This window comes from Aristolochia californica, unplaced genomic scaffold (genome assembly GCF_029961685.1).
Source record: "Aristolochia californica isolate CCGP_79_NKW_82.1479 unplaced genomic scaffold, dmAriCali1.0.hap1 SCAF_7, whole genome shotgun sequence".
In the NCBI taxonomy this organism is placed as follows: domain Eukaryota; kingdom Viridiplantae; phylum Streptophyta; class Magnoliopsida; order Piperales; family Aristolochiaceae; genus Aristolochia; species Aristolochia californica.
In genome coordinates, this window is record NW_027182268.1 from 33921619 (window position 1) to 33939653 (window position 18035).

The 18035-nt window shown below is 36.2% G+C and overlaps 1 protein-coding gene across 4 annotated transcripts; it reads left to right on the forward strand.

The window, feature by feature from the left end:
• The first annotated feature begins 2619 nt into the window (after positions 1 to 2619).
• LOC137936733 (uncharacterized) lies at positions 2620 to 14355 on the forward strand. 4 transcript variants are annotated; one of them, XM_068781592.1, is made up of 10 exons: positions 2620 to 2716; positions 3336 to 3788; positions 7161 to 7349; positions 9527 to 9619; positions 9725 to 9907; positions 9990 to 10092; positions 10202 to 12921; positions 13034 to 13349; positions 13545 to 13644; positions 13796 to 14355. In XM_068781592.1, exons 2-10 carry the CDS (start codon positions 3543 to 3545, stop codon positions 13947 to 13949), a joined length of 4104 nt encoding a protein of 1367 aa, XP_068637693.1. In that variant the 5' UTR covers positions 2620 to 2716; positions 3336 to 3542; the 3' UTR covers positions 13950 to 14355. The 4 variants fall into 4 exon arrangements, with proteins under 4 accessions (XP_068637693.1, XP_068637690.1, XP_068637691.1 ...); XM_068781589.1 differs by having other exon boundaries at positions 13034 to 13644; XM_068781590.1 differs by having other exon boundaries at positions 13034 to 13644; positions 13733 to 13878.
• The last annotated feature ends 3680 nt before the right edge of the window (positions 14356 to 18035 follow it).

The following is an 18035-nucleotide window of genomic DNA, read 5'->3' on the forward strand; positions in this document are numbered from 1 at the left end:
GACTTGGGCTCCCTCAGCTATTTTCTTGGTCTTGAAGCTACACCAACCACTGATGGACTATTTCTCAGTCAGTTGAAATATGCACGCGACATCCTTGATCGGGCTCAATTACTTGACAGCAAGCACGTGCACACTCCTGTGGTGGTTTCTCAGCATCTATCCTCTGTTGGTCAGTTGTTTTCGGACCCCTCTTTACCGATATCTTGTTGGTGCTCTTCAATATTTGACCATCACGCGTCCTGATATTGCTCATGTTGTCAACTCAGTAAGTCAGTTTTTACACTCTCCCACTACTAACCACTTCCTAGTTGTTAAGCACATTCTTCGGTATGTCAAAGGTACTCTCCATTATGGTTTGTCCTTCCGTCCATCCGCTTCACCGGGATCTTTAGTTGCTTGTTCTGATGTTGACTAGGTCGAATATCCTGACACTCGTTCCAGTTGTGAGTCTGAATATCTTGCTCTTGCTCTCACGGCCGCCGAACTTATTTGGCTCACCCATCTTCTTCATGATCTCAAAGTTTTCATCCCTGAGCGACCACTTCTCTTTTGCGATAACAAAGGCGCTCTCTTCCTGAGTTCCAACCCTATTGTCCACAAACAGGCCAAGCATGTTGAGTTAGACATTCATTTTTTGCGTGAACTTGTTGCTGCTGGCAAGATTCGCACTCAATACGTGCCCTCTCACTTACAGGTTGCAAATATCTTCACCAAAAGCATCTCTCGACCTCTCTTTCAGTAATTTCGATTTAAGCAACACGTTTGTCCTAATTCGACGCTTAGTTTGCGGGAGGCTATTGAAGATAATGCCACAATAGACGTTGATTGAAGAACATTGCCCTGTTTAGGGCATTCCTTACAGAGGATTACGATCCTCCATTACAGGAGCTAATCAAGCTCCTTTATACCTTTTCTGTATAAATTACAATTAATGTAATCAATTGTAATCTCTGTAATTGATACACAAACATCTATAAATTAATGGAAGAACTCACCCGAGAGTGTGGTGAATTTTATAATTTTCTCATTTTGTACTTATGATTAGTTGGAAACATCGTCTGAGTTAGATAGGAGATTTCAGATTGTGATAGTTATGAGGAGCAGGACAAAGAAGAACTTACAAGATGACTAGAGAAATCTGTCTTCACTTAGAAATTAAATAATAAAAGTTAAGAAGGCAACTTTCAAATTAGATAAGGCTTACGGGATAAACTAGAATCCTTTAAAGTTGATTGTTCCTCTAAGTTATAAGAGCTTAGAAAAGAAAATAAAGACTCATCTCAAAGTGTGAAAGACTTGAACTTTATTTTTCAAACATTCTTGAGTTGATAAATGAAAATATGTGACAAAGGTCAGAACATCACCTATGCATAATGGTTCATATTACAAATATGGAATTTTTTCAAGTGTTAGTGGGCCTGTGGCAGCATGAACGTGATTAATTGCACTCAATTGTGTCCCTTAATAAGAGCAATCTTCGCCTTAACTATTAATCTATGATTCCTTCCCAATGAAACCATGCAGTAATTACCTTGTAATAATACCCTCGTAATAATATCGATTGGTTTGATATGCAACTCATACTTAGTTCCTTGAGTGATGAAATATTAGATTTTCTTTCATCTTCTAAGTTAGATAAAGTTATGGGATATACTAGTATCTAATTTTTCTTGGAGCATGAAATGTAACTCTTTTCACTCCAAGTGCTCCACATAGTAATTAATTGCACTCAAATGTGTCCCTTAATAAGAGCAATATTCGCCTAACTATTAATCTATGATTCCTTCCGAATCAAACCATGCAGTAATTACCTTGTAATAATACCCACGTAATAATATTGATTGGTTTGATATGAACAAAATTATGCGAAGGAATCACTAATGGACCCTTCATCCCATTTAAAGACAGTATAGGAAAGAATATTCCAAAACATATATGTGATTGGATTGACTTTGACATTGCAAAAGTTAATGCCAATGCTAAGTGTATGTAACTCATACTTAGTTCATTTAGTGATGAAATATTAGATTCTCTTTCATATTCTAAATTAGGTAAAGTTTTGAGATATACTATTAATCTATGATTCCTTCCAAATCAAACCATGCAGTAATTTCCTTGTAATAATACCCTTGTAATAATATCGATTGCTTTGATATGAACAACATTCGACGGTCGAGATCGCGCCAAAACTGAATCCTCAAAGACAGAAGTAATTGCAACCATTAAGACGACATTCTCTAGGAAATTTACTGATAAGGAGAGTTAGATTCAGCATTAACGGCGGAGATGGATAGGAGGTCTACAGGGCACGTTAGCCGGATCCTCGTCATGGCCGAGGATGGGCGCAGGTATGCAACCCTGCGCGCACTCTCGTCCGTGAGCAATGAGCACCGAGGAATGAGCATTGAGAGCATTTCCCGTCCATCATTGGCGAGACGTAAGACGAGCCCAAGATAAGGGATCCAACTTCCATTAAAACTTAACGGAATACCGTAATAGAGTAAACCCCGTTTGCTTTCTTTAATCCTCCCTCTCTTTCTCGGATTGTTTGCCCTTGCCTTTTTTTTTTTTTTTTCATTTTCATTTTCTTTGTTTTCGCTTCCTTCTGGCTGCGGCTTCTGGTTCTCTCGTTTCGTCATCTAAGACTTCCACACAAAGCTACTGAAACTAACGCTAATCTCGAGCGATCTGATTCCTGTTGTCGCGTTTGTTGAAGGTCGGTCGAGAACAGTTTTGTTTTTTTAATGCTTTTTTAATCTTTTTAATGGTGCTTTTTATTGCCTTATTTTTGCTTGTGATTTTGATCGGGAGGGGGTTCACGCGTTTTGTACCTCTGTGACGTATTACGGGATGCGGCCGAATGAGCATTTGACTAATCCTGAGAGTTGGACCTGTTCTGTTTGTTGGAAATTTCGGGCATCTTTGTTAGGGTTTTTTGTTGATTGTAGGCGATGGTGCGGATTATTATTTTTTTAACGCGTTTTGGTGTTTTTGGCTCCGCTAAGTAGATTATCTTGTTTTCTTTAGCTTATTTTTTTTGAACACGGAGTAATGAGGGTTGTTGCATCGGAGTTAGGGTTGTAGCTTTCTGGTTTCAACTAAATGGATTTCTCTTTCAAATTCCAGTTAAAAGACTTTCCGTCCTTTCTTTAGTTGAAGGTGAAATGTGAATATTTGAAGCTTGTATTGAGACTTTGTTGCGTGGCTTTTTCTTCATTTAGTTTCGAATTTTCTGATCGTGCTGTTGTTTGAGATGACATTCATTTGCTTTATTTTTAGTAGTATTAAACAGTTTGCAGGTGCGATTACTGAATTTTAAATCTGTTGTTGGATAGGGTTCGTCATTTACACCTTGGTGATATCCGAACAACTCTGTGCAACTCGCTATTTACAATGTCTATTTGAGAGGACTTGCATGTAGTGTTGCTTTCTTAAGATTGCGATCGTGTTATATAAAGAGTGTCCACTTTCTGGAAAGGGCTCTCTCAAAAGAGAGAGGGGCTTTGTGACACAGCACGGGTTCGTTTACCCGTTAGTCTTGCATGGGCGATCATGAAGGCTGGGCACTGCCAAGTGGCCTACTGCCCAATGGCCTCCTGCCCAATGGCCTCCTGCCTAATGAAGCAGCCGGCGTGACTAGAGTGCTTGATGCTCAGAGATGGTCAAAAGCCGAAGAGAGAACTACAGAACTCATTGCTTGCATACAGCCCAACCAACCTTCTGAAGAGCGAAGAAATGCTGTGGCTGATTATGTGCAGCGTCTCATCATGAAGTGCTTTACATGTCAGGTTAGCCATTTGCTATTGGTTCTCTTGCTTTTATTTGCATTAAAAGCTTGTACCATGTTTGAGCTTTGGTCAACTTCACTTAGATGACACTCAACATCATTAACGTGTGACTAGAAACTTAGACAAACAGGTGGATCATGACTCTCCTTTCAATCATTATTTGCATAGAGTTTTTTTATTCTTCTGTACCTATTATTTTATTTTTCATCCAGACAAGGTGTCAGTTATCATGTTCCATGTTGCTACGAGTAAAACATTTGTTAGTAATGTTGTCAGTCAGTCGGAGTGAGAGATTTTACCAATTGGACATGCTTTTATATTTTATAAATGATGATTTCACTTATGATATCTTCATCGCTCGTATTTTTGTGCTTGTCTAAGTGCTACTTTTCTTTGTGGGAATTGTGGTCGTTTTTCAAAAATCATGTGAAATCATTCTTTTTCTTTTTGCAAACTTTCATCTTGCAAATTGTAGTTAGCTTGGTACTTTACAAAAAATATTTTCTATTTCTCTATTATGTAATTTTTAGTTTCTTGTTGAAGCGATAATTTTTTGAATAATTAGCAAACTATAATATGAAGGGATTAAGGAAGCATTAAGCTTAGTGGTTCTATGAATATTACGTGGAATATATTTGTTGAATGTTTTCAATAGATGAAACTTATGTTCCTTCCATCTGGGTTTCTTGCACCTAAAATACATCCCTTACTGTACCGTTCTGTTTGTGTGGATTCATATTTTGATACAAACATCTACTATTTATCTTCCAAAAAAACAAGTGCAATGAGATGCAACTGGATATTTTACAATCTACTAGATGTTGATTAGATATGTCTTAACAGACCCTGCTTTCTGTATTTATAATCTCATTTGGTGCTTTTGGTCGTATATAGTGATGGTAAATTAGAATTTTACTAGCTTTTGCATATAGTAAACAAAAGAATAACAATGAATAAATGAAACTCCGACCCCTTCCTTTTCCCCACAAATCTGTCTTTCTCAGTGGACTGATGCTCTGCTAAAAGAATGAACCAGATAAATATTGCCTAAGCTCTGGTCATTCATTGTGGTTTGCCTTTTAATATCAGTAAGGTGTGGGTGATCTTATAGATGACAGTGATTATCTCCTTCATTATAATTTATTGTACTCAAAGGTTGAGCAGTTGTTTTGTTTTTCCTCTATTACATAATTTTTGTGTTTGTCTCTTTCCTTGATGATTTTTGCCTTTTGTTCTTCTTGACCAAGTGCAATTATTAAATTCACCTTTTTTTTTCTAAAAAGGGTTGATAGTGTTTTTTTTTTTTTGAAAGGGTGCGTATATCGATAAAAGAGGAGAGAGAAAATTACAAACCTAGGTCCGGGGGCCTGTCTCTACAACAAATTATTGGAGAGAAATGCCCGCCTTGGCTTGGGTGTCTACCAAGTGATTAAAAAGGGTTGATAGTTGGTAAAAATTTTGGATAAGAAAAGTGTCCAGTGGCATGTTATTGATATTATGTGCACCCCTCCTCCCCATCCTTTTCCTTTGCGTGGAGGTCAGCCTTTTTTATTGGATAACATTGAGAAGATGAGGTTTATTAAGTGAGGGAAGGAACAACAATATGGGGATACAAATCCCTTGGGCTAGCAAAAAATAGAATACAGCCACTATGAAGGCTATGTCAACTTGGGGGAAAGGTCTCTCAGTTTCTGGAGCTAGAAAGTTAGTGATATGATTTCCTGCTTGAGGGAATGTTAGTCCAAGATACCGTGAAGTGTCTTAAAAAATCTGAATCTCCTCACAGAACATGAGAATGGTCTTTGTCAAGAAATAGAGGAAGAAATCTTAGACATTGGTCTAATACTGCACTGCTCTGATAGTTTGCTTCAATATTTGACCAGAAGTAGAGGAAGAACCGGTAATGCCATGGTCAGAAATTTCAGTACTTCATTTAAAAAAAAAAGAAATTTCAGTACTTTTAAAAAAGTTTGGCGAAACAATGAAGTAGCAAATAGCAGTTCATAATGGAGGAAAATGATTCATGTAACCAACACCGTCATACTTGGGACGAGGTTTTGATAGCTTTTTGACTTCTTCAGCACAATGGCTTATACTTTCCTAAAAAACTCCTTGTTGTAAACAATATTCACTATTTACAATACTTTGGCATTGGAACCAGTAACAATGTTCCACTCACTTTAAAGTCATTACACCACTGATGCAAATCCAGCTGTACCCGTGCCACTTGCTCCAGATTCAGGTGCAGTACTGGTACAAACTTCTCGTGTACAAGGTCATGGTTAGGATGTATCTATCTAGATTTCAAGTTGCTAATCACGCCTCTGCAATTGGTGGCTCTATCTTGATTTTCATGCCTGATTATCCAAGAACAAGGGGTCTAATCAGCGAGCTAGCCATCAATTTGCCTAAAACTCTTGACGATCTAATCTACGAATGGATATGTGGCTGTATTTTCCTTTCTTTAGCTGGTTAGTTTGAATAATTTCATGTAAATGCCATTTGGTTGTGTTTTCTATTTTCATGTTAGACGTTCAAACATTTAAATTATAATATTATGCTGTGGTTCCTTTCTGTTAAGGAATAATCCCACATAGATTAGTGAAAATAAATATGTTGAGGTTTCCTAACTAATAAACTCAAGATCTTTGATCTCATTAATCCATATGAGACTATTCCTTAACACTTTCATTATATTTTCTTGTGGTGTTGTGAACCTAAATTTCACCATTGAGGCTGCCAGGAAATTTACTGCAGATATGACCCTTCATAGTGTTGCTAGAATCCCTTTTTAAGCAGAAAGAAAAAAAATTGTGTGTCACAGACTGCAGAACATTTTAATGGGACTGTATCGTGGGGAATATGTTCTTTGTGTATTCCTTGTTTTCAATGTAAACCTTGTGGATCAATGGCTTAATATATTCCTAAGTGGGGGATTAACACTGCTGTTGCTTCTAATATGTGGCAAAGTTGAATGTTCGAGAATTCTAGTTGCAAATTGTTCACATACTTTTAATTTGGGTGGAATCTACAAATTCACAATTTTTTCATATAAAAATTGCATTTCTCATTTCTCCTAAAGCTAATGAATGTACTTTTCTTATTTAAATAAATTTTTTATTATTGTGACATGCTTTATTCCTAAAAAATAGTAGTTGTTTTGACAGTATATCTCTCTTTATATATATAGGCAATGCTTTGATAGAAGCTATGTAAATTCTGTTAAATAACTCTGTAAAAGAAAGCGGAAATAGTTTACCTGTTGTTTCTTTATATGGTTTACTAGCTATTTTATTTCCAATGTGGTCTATTTGTGTACTTTACTTATATGTACTGTTTCTTTTTCTTGTGTATGTTTTGTAATTGTTACAGGTGTTCACCTTTGGCTCTGTACCCCTGAAGACCTACTTACCTGATGGAGACATCGATTTGACTGCATTCAGTAAAAATCAAAATCTGAAGGATTCCTGGGCACACGAGGTTCGCGATATGCTTGAAAAAGAAGAGAAAAGTGAGAATGCTGAGTTCCGTGTAAAAGAAGTTCAGTACATTCAGGCAGAGGTATTACATCTCAATATTTCCTTTTTTATGCCACTGACCTTGCTGATTTCTCTATATTATATATTTGGTGCTGATCTGTTATTATATGTATTTTTTGGCTGGAAAGTTATCCTGTGGTCAAATTCTCTAAACATTTTTGTTTCATGAAAAGGATAATAATACGATACAAACTTCTGCAATGTTGGACTGAGTGAATTTGATCTTCAAGTTGTCTAATGTGAGGTCTAGGATTGTCTTATTGGTGTTAGGGATATCTTGGGTGTTTGCATTGACCAATATGCAAAACTAAAATGAGGGAAAGGAGGCTGGACTTGGCTGCATCCAACTTTTTGTTTTGTTAGAAAAGTATATTATTTACAAGAATGCCATTTACTTTGCTATGTTTTATCAAAAAAAACATAAAACTTTGCTATGTTATTGAAAAAAGAAAAATATGAGAAAATATCTAAAATGAACATTAATTTTGAATTCATGGAAAAACAATAATTATAGAGTTAGAAGGAAATAAATACTATATCATTCATTTCAATTTGATGGCTCAAATAAAAATTGGTGCACAGAAATTCCTTCCAAACAAAAATGTAACTGCTACTATTTTATGTGCAATTTTTGTATAGCTCCACATATACATTTGCTTACTGTATAATAGTAGATATTCTAATGATTTTGTTGATGAAAAAGGTGAAAAGGATAAAATACAGAGTTTGGGATCTTCGATTTTTCTTGATTTAGGAGAGAAGTTTATGGCTAGAAGGGTATGATGGTATTTGGCCCTGTTCAGTATCCCTCAGATCTGATTCTGCTAACAGATTGGATACCGAATGGTCTGATTGTTATGACTGTTCAAAATTTAGATTAAATTGCAAATTTGTGATTGAGTTGGCACCAATCCAATTGATATGCTCAAAGGATTGTTGACAATAAATCTTGTAGCAAATTTTCTAAGTTGATGAGGCTAGTAACATCTGTTATCATCTTAGGAAGGCTTCTCAAACTATATCCAAGTCTTGCATTATCTTATGCGTGTAATTTAAAGGTGTGTCTGTAGACACATTGTTCAGTACCCTGCAGTTCCTCCTGTATTGTTGATAGACATGGACACATGCGTTTCCTTTTAAAATCTTATTTAAAGTTCTAGTTTTAAGAATGAGAGATCATTTCAAAAAAAAAAAAAAGTGTCAAACTATATCTCTATGGTGACTTCCTTGCATACTGTTTGGTCACTACCAGATTGGATTTCTTGCCTAATGGGGTAATAATGTGTTTGAGGAGTGTATTGTCATCATATTGACCTGCTAATATTTTATTGTTTTGATGGTGTTGAAAATCCAGATGCATAGGTAGTCTTATTGAAGTTAATCACTCTAGGGACCGTGGAAGCCAGATCCTTCATGTACATGAGCTTGAGTTGGCTGCCTTGGCCAATCTTATATTTGATACTTGTGCTCGAATGAAGCCCATCAACAGGATCTGTTTTTGAGTGATCCTGCTCTATTGTGAACTTTTTTTGTACTCTGTTCCCTTTTGGTTCTCTCAGTTGAAGTACCATTGGCCAATCTTATATTTGATACTTGTGCTTGAATGAAGCCCAGCAACAGGATCTGTTTTTGAGTGGACCTGCTCTACTGTGAACTTTTTTTGTACTCTGTTCCCTTTTGGTTCTCTCAGTTGAAGTACCTTCTGGTATTGTTTACTTTCTAATAAATTTCCGGTATTCAAATAAAGTGTATAAATCTTTTGTACCGGGTAGACAACATGTTTTTATCTAAGAAGAAGGGTTGTGTTGTTTTGGTTTATATCTTCTGACCTGTAATTCTGTATGTTGTTAATGTCCTAACTGAATGAGTTCATACACTAGTTGAAGTTTTTGTTCTATTAAGCATATGGATATTATGGGTTATGAGATTGGTATATACCCTAGTGTATTCGTGAAGTTTTCGGAATTCATGTCTGCTTCTTATCTTCTTATCTGCTTTTTATTGTCCACGTATGCTTCTTTTATTATGAATATGCTATTAGTAACTTCTCATCTTCGTAAGCTTATATTTGCACGCAAAGTACAATCTTACTGTGTGATTAAGGAGCTTTGGAACTAGTAATCCATCTCTGTGCTTTTAATGTTCTCACTTAGTACTTTTGATTGTCTCACTTCCACCGTTCGTACTTATCTTTTACAGGTCAAGATAATAAAATGCCTTGTGGAGAACATTGTTGTAGACATATCTTTTAACCAACTTGGTGGGTTATGCACTCTTTGTTTCCTTGAGGAGGTAATCTAATAGTTGGCTGAAAACCTGAATAGGTGTTTTTTGCATGAAGCTATTCAGTTTTTGCTTGGAGTTGACTCTTTAGTTCTACCTCATGCCCATGTGTAGGTCGACCATTTGATAAATCAGAACCACTTGTTCAAGCGTAGCATCATATTGATTAAGGCATGGTGTTATTATGAAAGTCGTATATTGGGAGCTCATCATGGACTTATTTCCACTTATGCATTGGAAACCTTGGTTTTATACATATTTCGTGTATTCAACAATTCCTTTGCTGGACCATTGGAGGTAGCTGCGATTTTATAATATTTATTATTTTTGTTGGTGCTTTAGTTGATTTTCACCACTTTTACTTCTGTCATATGAGCAGGTCCTTTATCGTTTTCTGGAGTTCTTTAGTAACTTCGATTGGGAAAATTTTTGTGTTAGTCTTTGGGGCCCAGTTCCTATTAGTTCATTGCCCAATATGACAGGTAAATACAAACTAATTAGTTTTTTTAATATTCAATAATATTGCTGCATCCATCAAAATTATACTAATATTAACTCCTTTTTTTTTTGTTTTGGCTCAATGTCATGCAGCTGAACCTCCGCGAAGGGATAATGGAGAAGTATTGCTTAGCAAACTCTTCCTAGATGCTTGTAGCTCAGTATATGCCGTTTTCCCTGGTAGCCAAGAAAGTCAGAATCAACCTTTTATTTCTAAACATTTCAATGTGATTGATCCTTTGCGTACAAATAACAATCTTGGACGCAGTGTCAGTAAAGGTAATTTCTTTAGGATACGTAGTGCCTTTGCATTTGGAGCTAAAAGGTTAGCCAGGCTACTGGAGTGTCCAAAAGAGAACATGATTGCAGAAGTAAATCAGTTTTTCATGAACACATGGGACAGACATGGCAGTGGCCTTCGTCCTGATGCTCCTCATCGTGATCTTTTGCCTTCACGACCTTTGAAACCTGATCTTGTTGATGTAGATGAGAATTTCAGAAATCATATTGGCATAAAGAAGAAGACTGATAATAGTGTTCATGAGTCTCTGATGGAGGGATCTTTTCCTTTTCATGGTACAATCTCAGCTCAATCTTACAATAACATGAATCACCCAGTTGAAAATATGTCTAGGACCAGTAATACATCTTCTGTGGTTAATCGTACCCAGAGCCATAAAATTTATAGCAACCAAAGTAGCACAAGAATCATTGATCAGGCCATGAGAAATATTAGCTCTAGTGAGGCCACACAGCCTGAGAAAGGACAGAAATCGTATCAACCAGATTACTCAACTAGGGAGCATGAAGGGCAGGGCAGATATCACTTTGCAAGAACAAGATCAAGTCCTGAACTTACTGATACTTCTGGGGAGGTATCAGCCCGAGGGAGACGTAACCGTGCCCAAGAAGCAGGGAAAAACCAATTTGTTTATGTGAATAGCAGAAAGAACAGCATTGTCCATTCAGAAGCTGGAACAACTAGTCATGGTGCTAGATCTTCTAGTGATGATCCTTCCTCTGTTCGGCACAGCCCATCACATCAAAGCCTGGAAACTGCAGGTGATCTCTCCAATGCTTTGAATAGCTATCACGAGGATTCCGGCATATCTCCTTTTGGAGCAGAAGAGCTTGCATCTGTTTCAGAAACAATTGAGATGCACCAAGAAGAGCAAGATATAGTCAATATGATTGCATCTTCTCGGCTACATAATTTTGGTGCGCAGATATCTCCTTTGAATTTGACTTCTACTCACCTTCCTCTTCCATTATCACCTTCTATTCTAGCTTCAATGGGTTATGCACCAAGAAATGTGGCAGGGATGGTTCCTGCAAATGTTCCCCTAATTGAGCCTTCTTGGGGATCAAATATGCAGTTTCCTCATGGCCTTGTCTCATCTCCAGTATCTCATTATTTCCCAACAGTTGGTTTAACATCAAATCCTGAAGAAGTTGCAGAATCTGAAAATGAAAACTTAGGATTGACAGAAGCAAACCAGGAGGATGGTGATGCTTATTGGCATGAACAGGATGCCAGTTCCCTCCGAGGGTTGGATCCTGACAGTAGGAATTTCCAGATGTTGCAATCTGATGACAAGCAACAGTCAACATCAATGGAAGCCAATTTTGCATCTGCAAGAGGTGCTGCTTCTAACAGTTCTTTTATGAGAAGTCAGAACAAGTTTGTTAAAGAGAATAGAGGGGGGTTACCCAAAGAGGATCACATTGATCTTTTTCAACATCAGAACAACAGAGGAAATGATGGTTATGCCACCGATCGAAGTGCTAATGTCAGATCTTTACCCCTTAGTCAGGCTAGTTCATCAAGGAGTCAACCCTCTTCAGAGAGTTCTTGGGATGGCTCATCCATTAAAAGTTCAAAATCAACTAGGGATAAAAGGGGGAGAAAAGTGAATGCACCGTCAATTCCATCAGCTTATGGGAAAGTAAAAAGTGGGTGTCAGTATGAGACTCCATCATCTGATAATATGTCTTCTCAAGCAGATGATGATACCAGGGACTGGATTCCACTTTCAACCATGAATGCTGAAGTGTCAGAAAGGAGCACAGGACCCACATCTGTGGTGCCCTCACATCTTCGAGGTCATCAATTACCTGGTTGTGATCCGGCTCTAGTAAGTGGCTCAGAGTCGATGATTCCTACTTCTCCAATGCTTGTTGGCTCTGGTTCACGACAGCGCTCTATGGATGGTTCTGGTGTACTGCCCTTTGCGTTTTATCCAACTGGTCCACCGGTTCCTTTCTTTATCATGCCTCAAGTGTATAACTTTCCAACTGAAACCGGAAACTCAGATGGATCAAATTCTCATTTTGACAGGGATGAGGAACTTGATGGCAGTGTACAGTTGCACCTTTCTGATCAGAACTTTGATTCATTAGAGAGCCTTGTGCAGTCTGAGGGGTTCCCAAGTTCCAAGTCCATTAAAGTTGTTTCTGTGGAGCTTTCTGAACATAAGCCTGATATTCTTAACAGTGATTTTACCAGCCACTGGCAAAATCTTCAATATGGCCGATCCTGTCAAAATCAAGGTTACCATGGGCCTCTGGTTTATCCTTCGCCTGTAGTTGTCCCACCTGTCTATTTACAGGGCCATTTTCCATGGGATGGGCCTGGAAGACCTCTTTCAGCCAACATGAACCTCTTCACTCAGCCAATGAGTTATGGGCCCCGTCTTGTTCCCGTTGCTTCTCTTCAGCCTGGGTCTAGTCGACCACCTACCAGTGCTCGTCAACGTTATGGAGATGAAGCACCTAGATATCGTAGTGGTACTGGAACCTATCTGCCAAACCCTGTAAGACCATGCTCCAAATCATGCAGTTTCTCTTTGTTTCATTCTTTGACATCAAGTACTCCTTTGTGGTTGTTCATTTGCTCTGTTTTCTAATCTGCATTCACATTTTCAGAAGGCATCTTACAGAGAACGACAGTCTTCCAACTCCAGAAATCACAGAGGGCACTACAACTACGATAAGACTGATCATGGTGAGAGAGAAGGAAACTGGAACGTCAATTCAAAATCACGTGCTTCTGGGCGAAGTCATGGTCGGGGCCAAGCTGAGAAACCTAATTCAAGATCTGACCGGTTGACAACTGATTCTCGGTCTGAGCGGCAGTGGGATTCCTACAGGCATGATCAATCTCTCTATAACTCATACCAAGCACAGAGTGGACCTTTAAACGCTGCTAACTCTGTACATGGATCTGCAAACATGGCATATGGTATGTACCAGGTGCCAACAATGAGGTCAAATGGGATTGCTCCCAGTGGTCCAAATGTTCCTTCTGTTGTCATGCTGTATTCTTATGATCATAATGTTGGCGGTTATGTTCCTCCCCAAGAGCAGCTTGAGTTTGGCTCACTTGGGCCAGTACCGTTCTCAGGTGTGAATGATGGGTCACAGTTGGGTGATGCAGGTCCTGCCAGAGCTGTGTTTGAGCCAAGGCGTGGTACATACCAAGGAGGTTCCCCGGCTCGTTCATCACCTGATCAGCCATCATCGCCGCAACTCCAGAGGTACAGTTTTTAGGGGAAATATATAATTTTTTTTTCTTAAAATTTGCTGGCCTTATTTTTCTTTACTGTTTTTTTGTTTATTCTTCAGTTGGGATCGCTTGTGATGCTGTTAATGTATCATCTTAACAGGGGGATTTGATTATTTTGCCAGATCAGCGGCCCAGAGGAACTATCAGTTGAAAGATGAGGATTTTCCACCTCTGTCATTTCAAAACCATGGAGGTGGTAATGGTGGTGGGAACAGTAGCTATAACAGCAAACCTTCCCATTACCAGACCTTCTTGTTCAACCCCCCTCACCCTTAAAAGGGGGATCTGGGCCTCTGTTGCTTCATTCTTTCTGTATATTTTCTCCTGTAAGTGGAAGCAGTCTTTCCCACTAGCATAATTAGTGGTTGTATGTACACTACAGCATTTTTAACCTGCCCGTTTTACGAGGGTATAGCAGAATGACAGTCAGGAAGGAAAAGGGAAAAAGGGTTAAAAGGATCTCACTCATTAAGTTAGGTTTTTTTACCGTTACTTTGTAGGATATCTGAAATTCAGTTTTAGGATTTCATTTCTGTTATTCATGTCAGGCTTTCTTTTAAAGGCATCACAGGTCTTCATTTCTATAGTCTTATGTAGTAGAGATTTCCTTTTATCCTTTGTTTTTTTTTTTTTTTTCTGTTTGAACATTATATGTAGCATATTATCTTTAAGATAAGTTAGAGAAAAGGAAAAAGAAGAAAAGAGTGCACGCAGTTGTTTCTAAATGTTGGCTTGTCTGCGTTTGATCCTGTAATTGTTCAGTTAAGAGTATGGCATTTTTAATTGCATACTGCTTCTGTGAAGCCATTTGAGATTGCAGTTTTTGAATTTTGAAGGGAGTATATTTAAATTTTATATGTGATCCTATGAAAGGATAAAATATAAAATGAACTGGGTTTGCTACGAGATGATCTCTTAGGAATACTTTGCAGTGTATAGTTTGGAGTGGCTTCCTGGAAATTTACCGTATTTTGTTTGGAAAAAAACTGTAAAAGGGTCGCAATCGCATAGAGTCATCTGAATTGACGGATTTGTATTTTCTGAGATCAGAAGTGGTCATATTATTGAGGTGCAGCCCCATGACAACCTTGAAGTGAGTTGCATCCCAATGATGGACTATATAGTCCAGGACAGACCTATTGGTCCCAAATAGGGGTATTCAATGGAAATGGATGAATGAAGTTCACTTTATTACCTCAACCATTTCGCCTGGTAAGACAATATTTGAGAACAACTTGTGGATCGTTGATGACCCACAACTTGAAGTCGCAATCACTCTCATATCTTGAGTAAAATAATAATAAATAAAATTAATCAATACAATACAAACAAACTTATTCATAGTAAAATAATTAATGTCAAATTAAAGGTTATCATATCTGAAGAGGGGGAGTGACAATGCTGATCACTACCTCATCCAAAATTGCGAGGTAGTGACCATTTTTGTCTATTTCACAAGTAGAATAGGAATTAGCAAGGTTAGTCTTCTTTGTCAGCCTTTTCTTTCTCGTAGTGACTACAACTCTACAAGAAATAAAGAAAGAGGGAACCATAAGGAATTCAACATACTTCAATAATATACTAAAAGTTTCAAATCAATATTGGTAACTAGTTACTATATTGTACAAAGATGCAATAGATGTTGATACTTTCATTGACCATGTTAGCTTTATCAACTAAATTAAGTTATCGCGAAGCACAATACTATGTTATGAACTTATGTAGTATTATTTCATTGCTATGTGTTATAGTTCATATATTTTTGACATAGGATAGAATATAAACAAAAAAAGCTTTCGATTTTCTTCTCCTACTTCTTTTCAAAAACAAAAAAAAAACAAAAAAAAAAAAAGATCAAAAGAAATGTAAAGTCATGTCACTAGTCTCTTCCTCCAATCTTCCACCTCTATGAGAGGAGGGAGATTACTTCGTAGAGAGACGATTTCATAATCTCTGATTTTATAGGAACATGAATGAGCTCCTTTTGTTAGTCTAAATGAAGGTTATAAGCTTTAATAGTTGAGTGATAAAAAAAGGGCTTCCAGTTGACAGTCGAATAGGGGTATTTTGGTAATCTTATGAATTTTCTAGGTTATGACTTGAGTGAATTGGGCCCTCTAAAAATCCAAACTGCACCACACTAAGTTAGATGAATGAAACTAACAATCACCTATTACAACTTCATACTTAGTCTGACTTCTCTTGATATTAAATGCCCTTAATCTTTCCTACCCTTTTTCTAATTTTACCAAAAATTATAAAAAAAGTTATTTGTTCAAATATAATTTTAAAAATATGGTGGGCACGATCATGAGCACACCTCCATTTTTTAAAATAGGGGACAACCACATTTTTTCCCTCTCCACATGATGAGAAAACAAGAAAGGAAGAAAATTTATTAAAATTTTGGAAACATTAAAAAATGGCATAGAATGGAATGTTGCATGAGTTATCTTGATACTGAAGAGAAAAATTTATTAAATGGTTTTAAAGGAACCTTATATTGAACGTGGAAACAAATATTAATTGATGTGATAGCTGCTATCTATTCAAATTAATCTCCCTATGCTAATAAAGGATGACTTTTATTCTCAAAATTGGATGATAAATCTACCACTTGGTATTAACTAGTCCCTAAAGATATTTATAAGAATTATTTACCAAACATAAAGAAAACTACAAGTCATTACTAACAAAAAAATAAACGCAATAGGATATGTGACTGTATATGTCATACAAACTATAATTCTTATATTATAATTTTTTTAAAAAAAACCCTCATTGTTGCATCAAAATTAACCATATTGAAATTGGAATGAATGGCAAAATCAGTAAATTGAGTAAAAATTTGAGTAAGAAATCAAACAAAATCAAAATCACCTTGTTGATCTAATAAAGACCAATTTGGATAAAACAAAAAACTAACGAATAGACAAGAAACCAAAAGTATAAGAAAAAAAAGGATTTGTTAGAATCTTGTTTTGGAGCAATATTGTTGGTTTTATGAATGTGATATGTTTCATGTTCCAAAACAACACTATTGTGCATCAAATTGTACACGTAAATTTGCACATATAATATATAACCCCACATAGCATATAGATGGATAGTTTTGCTCTACATACTTGGTACCATATTCTTCGTACTGTGTATAGATCTAGTTTCAAATCCCAATTCCTAAAAACTTGTTTTGTGCAAGCCCCTACATGAGCCAATGTGGCCATTACGTGAGCCAATGTGGCCAATGTGGCCATTACATGAGCCAATGTGGCCTAAAAACTCGTCTCCTATCTCTTTGTTGACCAACACCAAACAAGTCCAATTAATCATTGTTTTCTTGTATTTTATTTGAAATGAAGGTAAAACTTATTGAACTTATAATTATTATATTTGAATTTTTTAAGTACAAATCAACAATAATAAATGCATGTGTAAAAAGCTACATGTTTAACTAATAATTATTCTATTTGAATTTTAAAGTAAAAGTTAGGGACAATAAAGGCATATGTAAAAAGATGAAACCTCCAATTGTACTCGATTGCAGCCAATATATAGAAAAAGTTCAATTCATGACCTTTTGTAACATGTATTCTACTTTAACAAGAGGTAGAATTTTTGGAAGACATTATCCCTTCTAATAAAAATGAAAGAATTATACAAAAATGTCAAACTAGAATAAATGATTTTGTAAGATAAAAAAATTCTCAAACGCAAATCTTCGGTCTAATATCATGTAACAATAAAGAAGAGTAAGCTTGAAACAATGTGGAATCAAAGGTACAAACAAATTTTTAATGATTTGGCTTCGAATGGTTGATCCCCTAATGGAGAGAGAAGTGATTAAATTTATTAAATTAGTTGATTTTTACATCATTTAGGATTTTATTTATATGTCAAGAAAGAGGGAATAAATTGTTAATCAAGAATTTGAATTTCAGTGCATTTAATATCAATATTGTTTTAATGGTAGTAATTAACCTTATACATATTAATCTTTCTAATCAATCTTTTGATTGGTTTAACCTTGATTTTCAAATTCTAAATATTTAAATAATAATTGTTTATTTTTTCAAAATGCCTATCATCTTCAATTGTTTTTTACATTTATCATTTATTTTATATATTTATTCTTATACAAGTTTTATATCGTGTTCAAACATTGTAATACACAACTATATTGTAGTGTAATTGTTATAAATCACAATTAATTGTAATTATATTATTACATAATATAAAATTTGAAAATTTTAAGATAATAATTTTTAGAATATATGCATTTGATACTTGTTTTTAACATGTCATTCATATACGAGGTTTTAATTTTATAATATTCTACTTTACTCTTAATAAGAGTTTTCATAG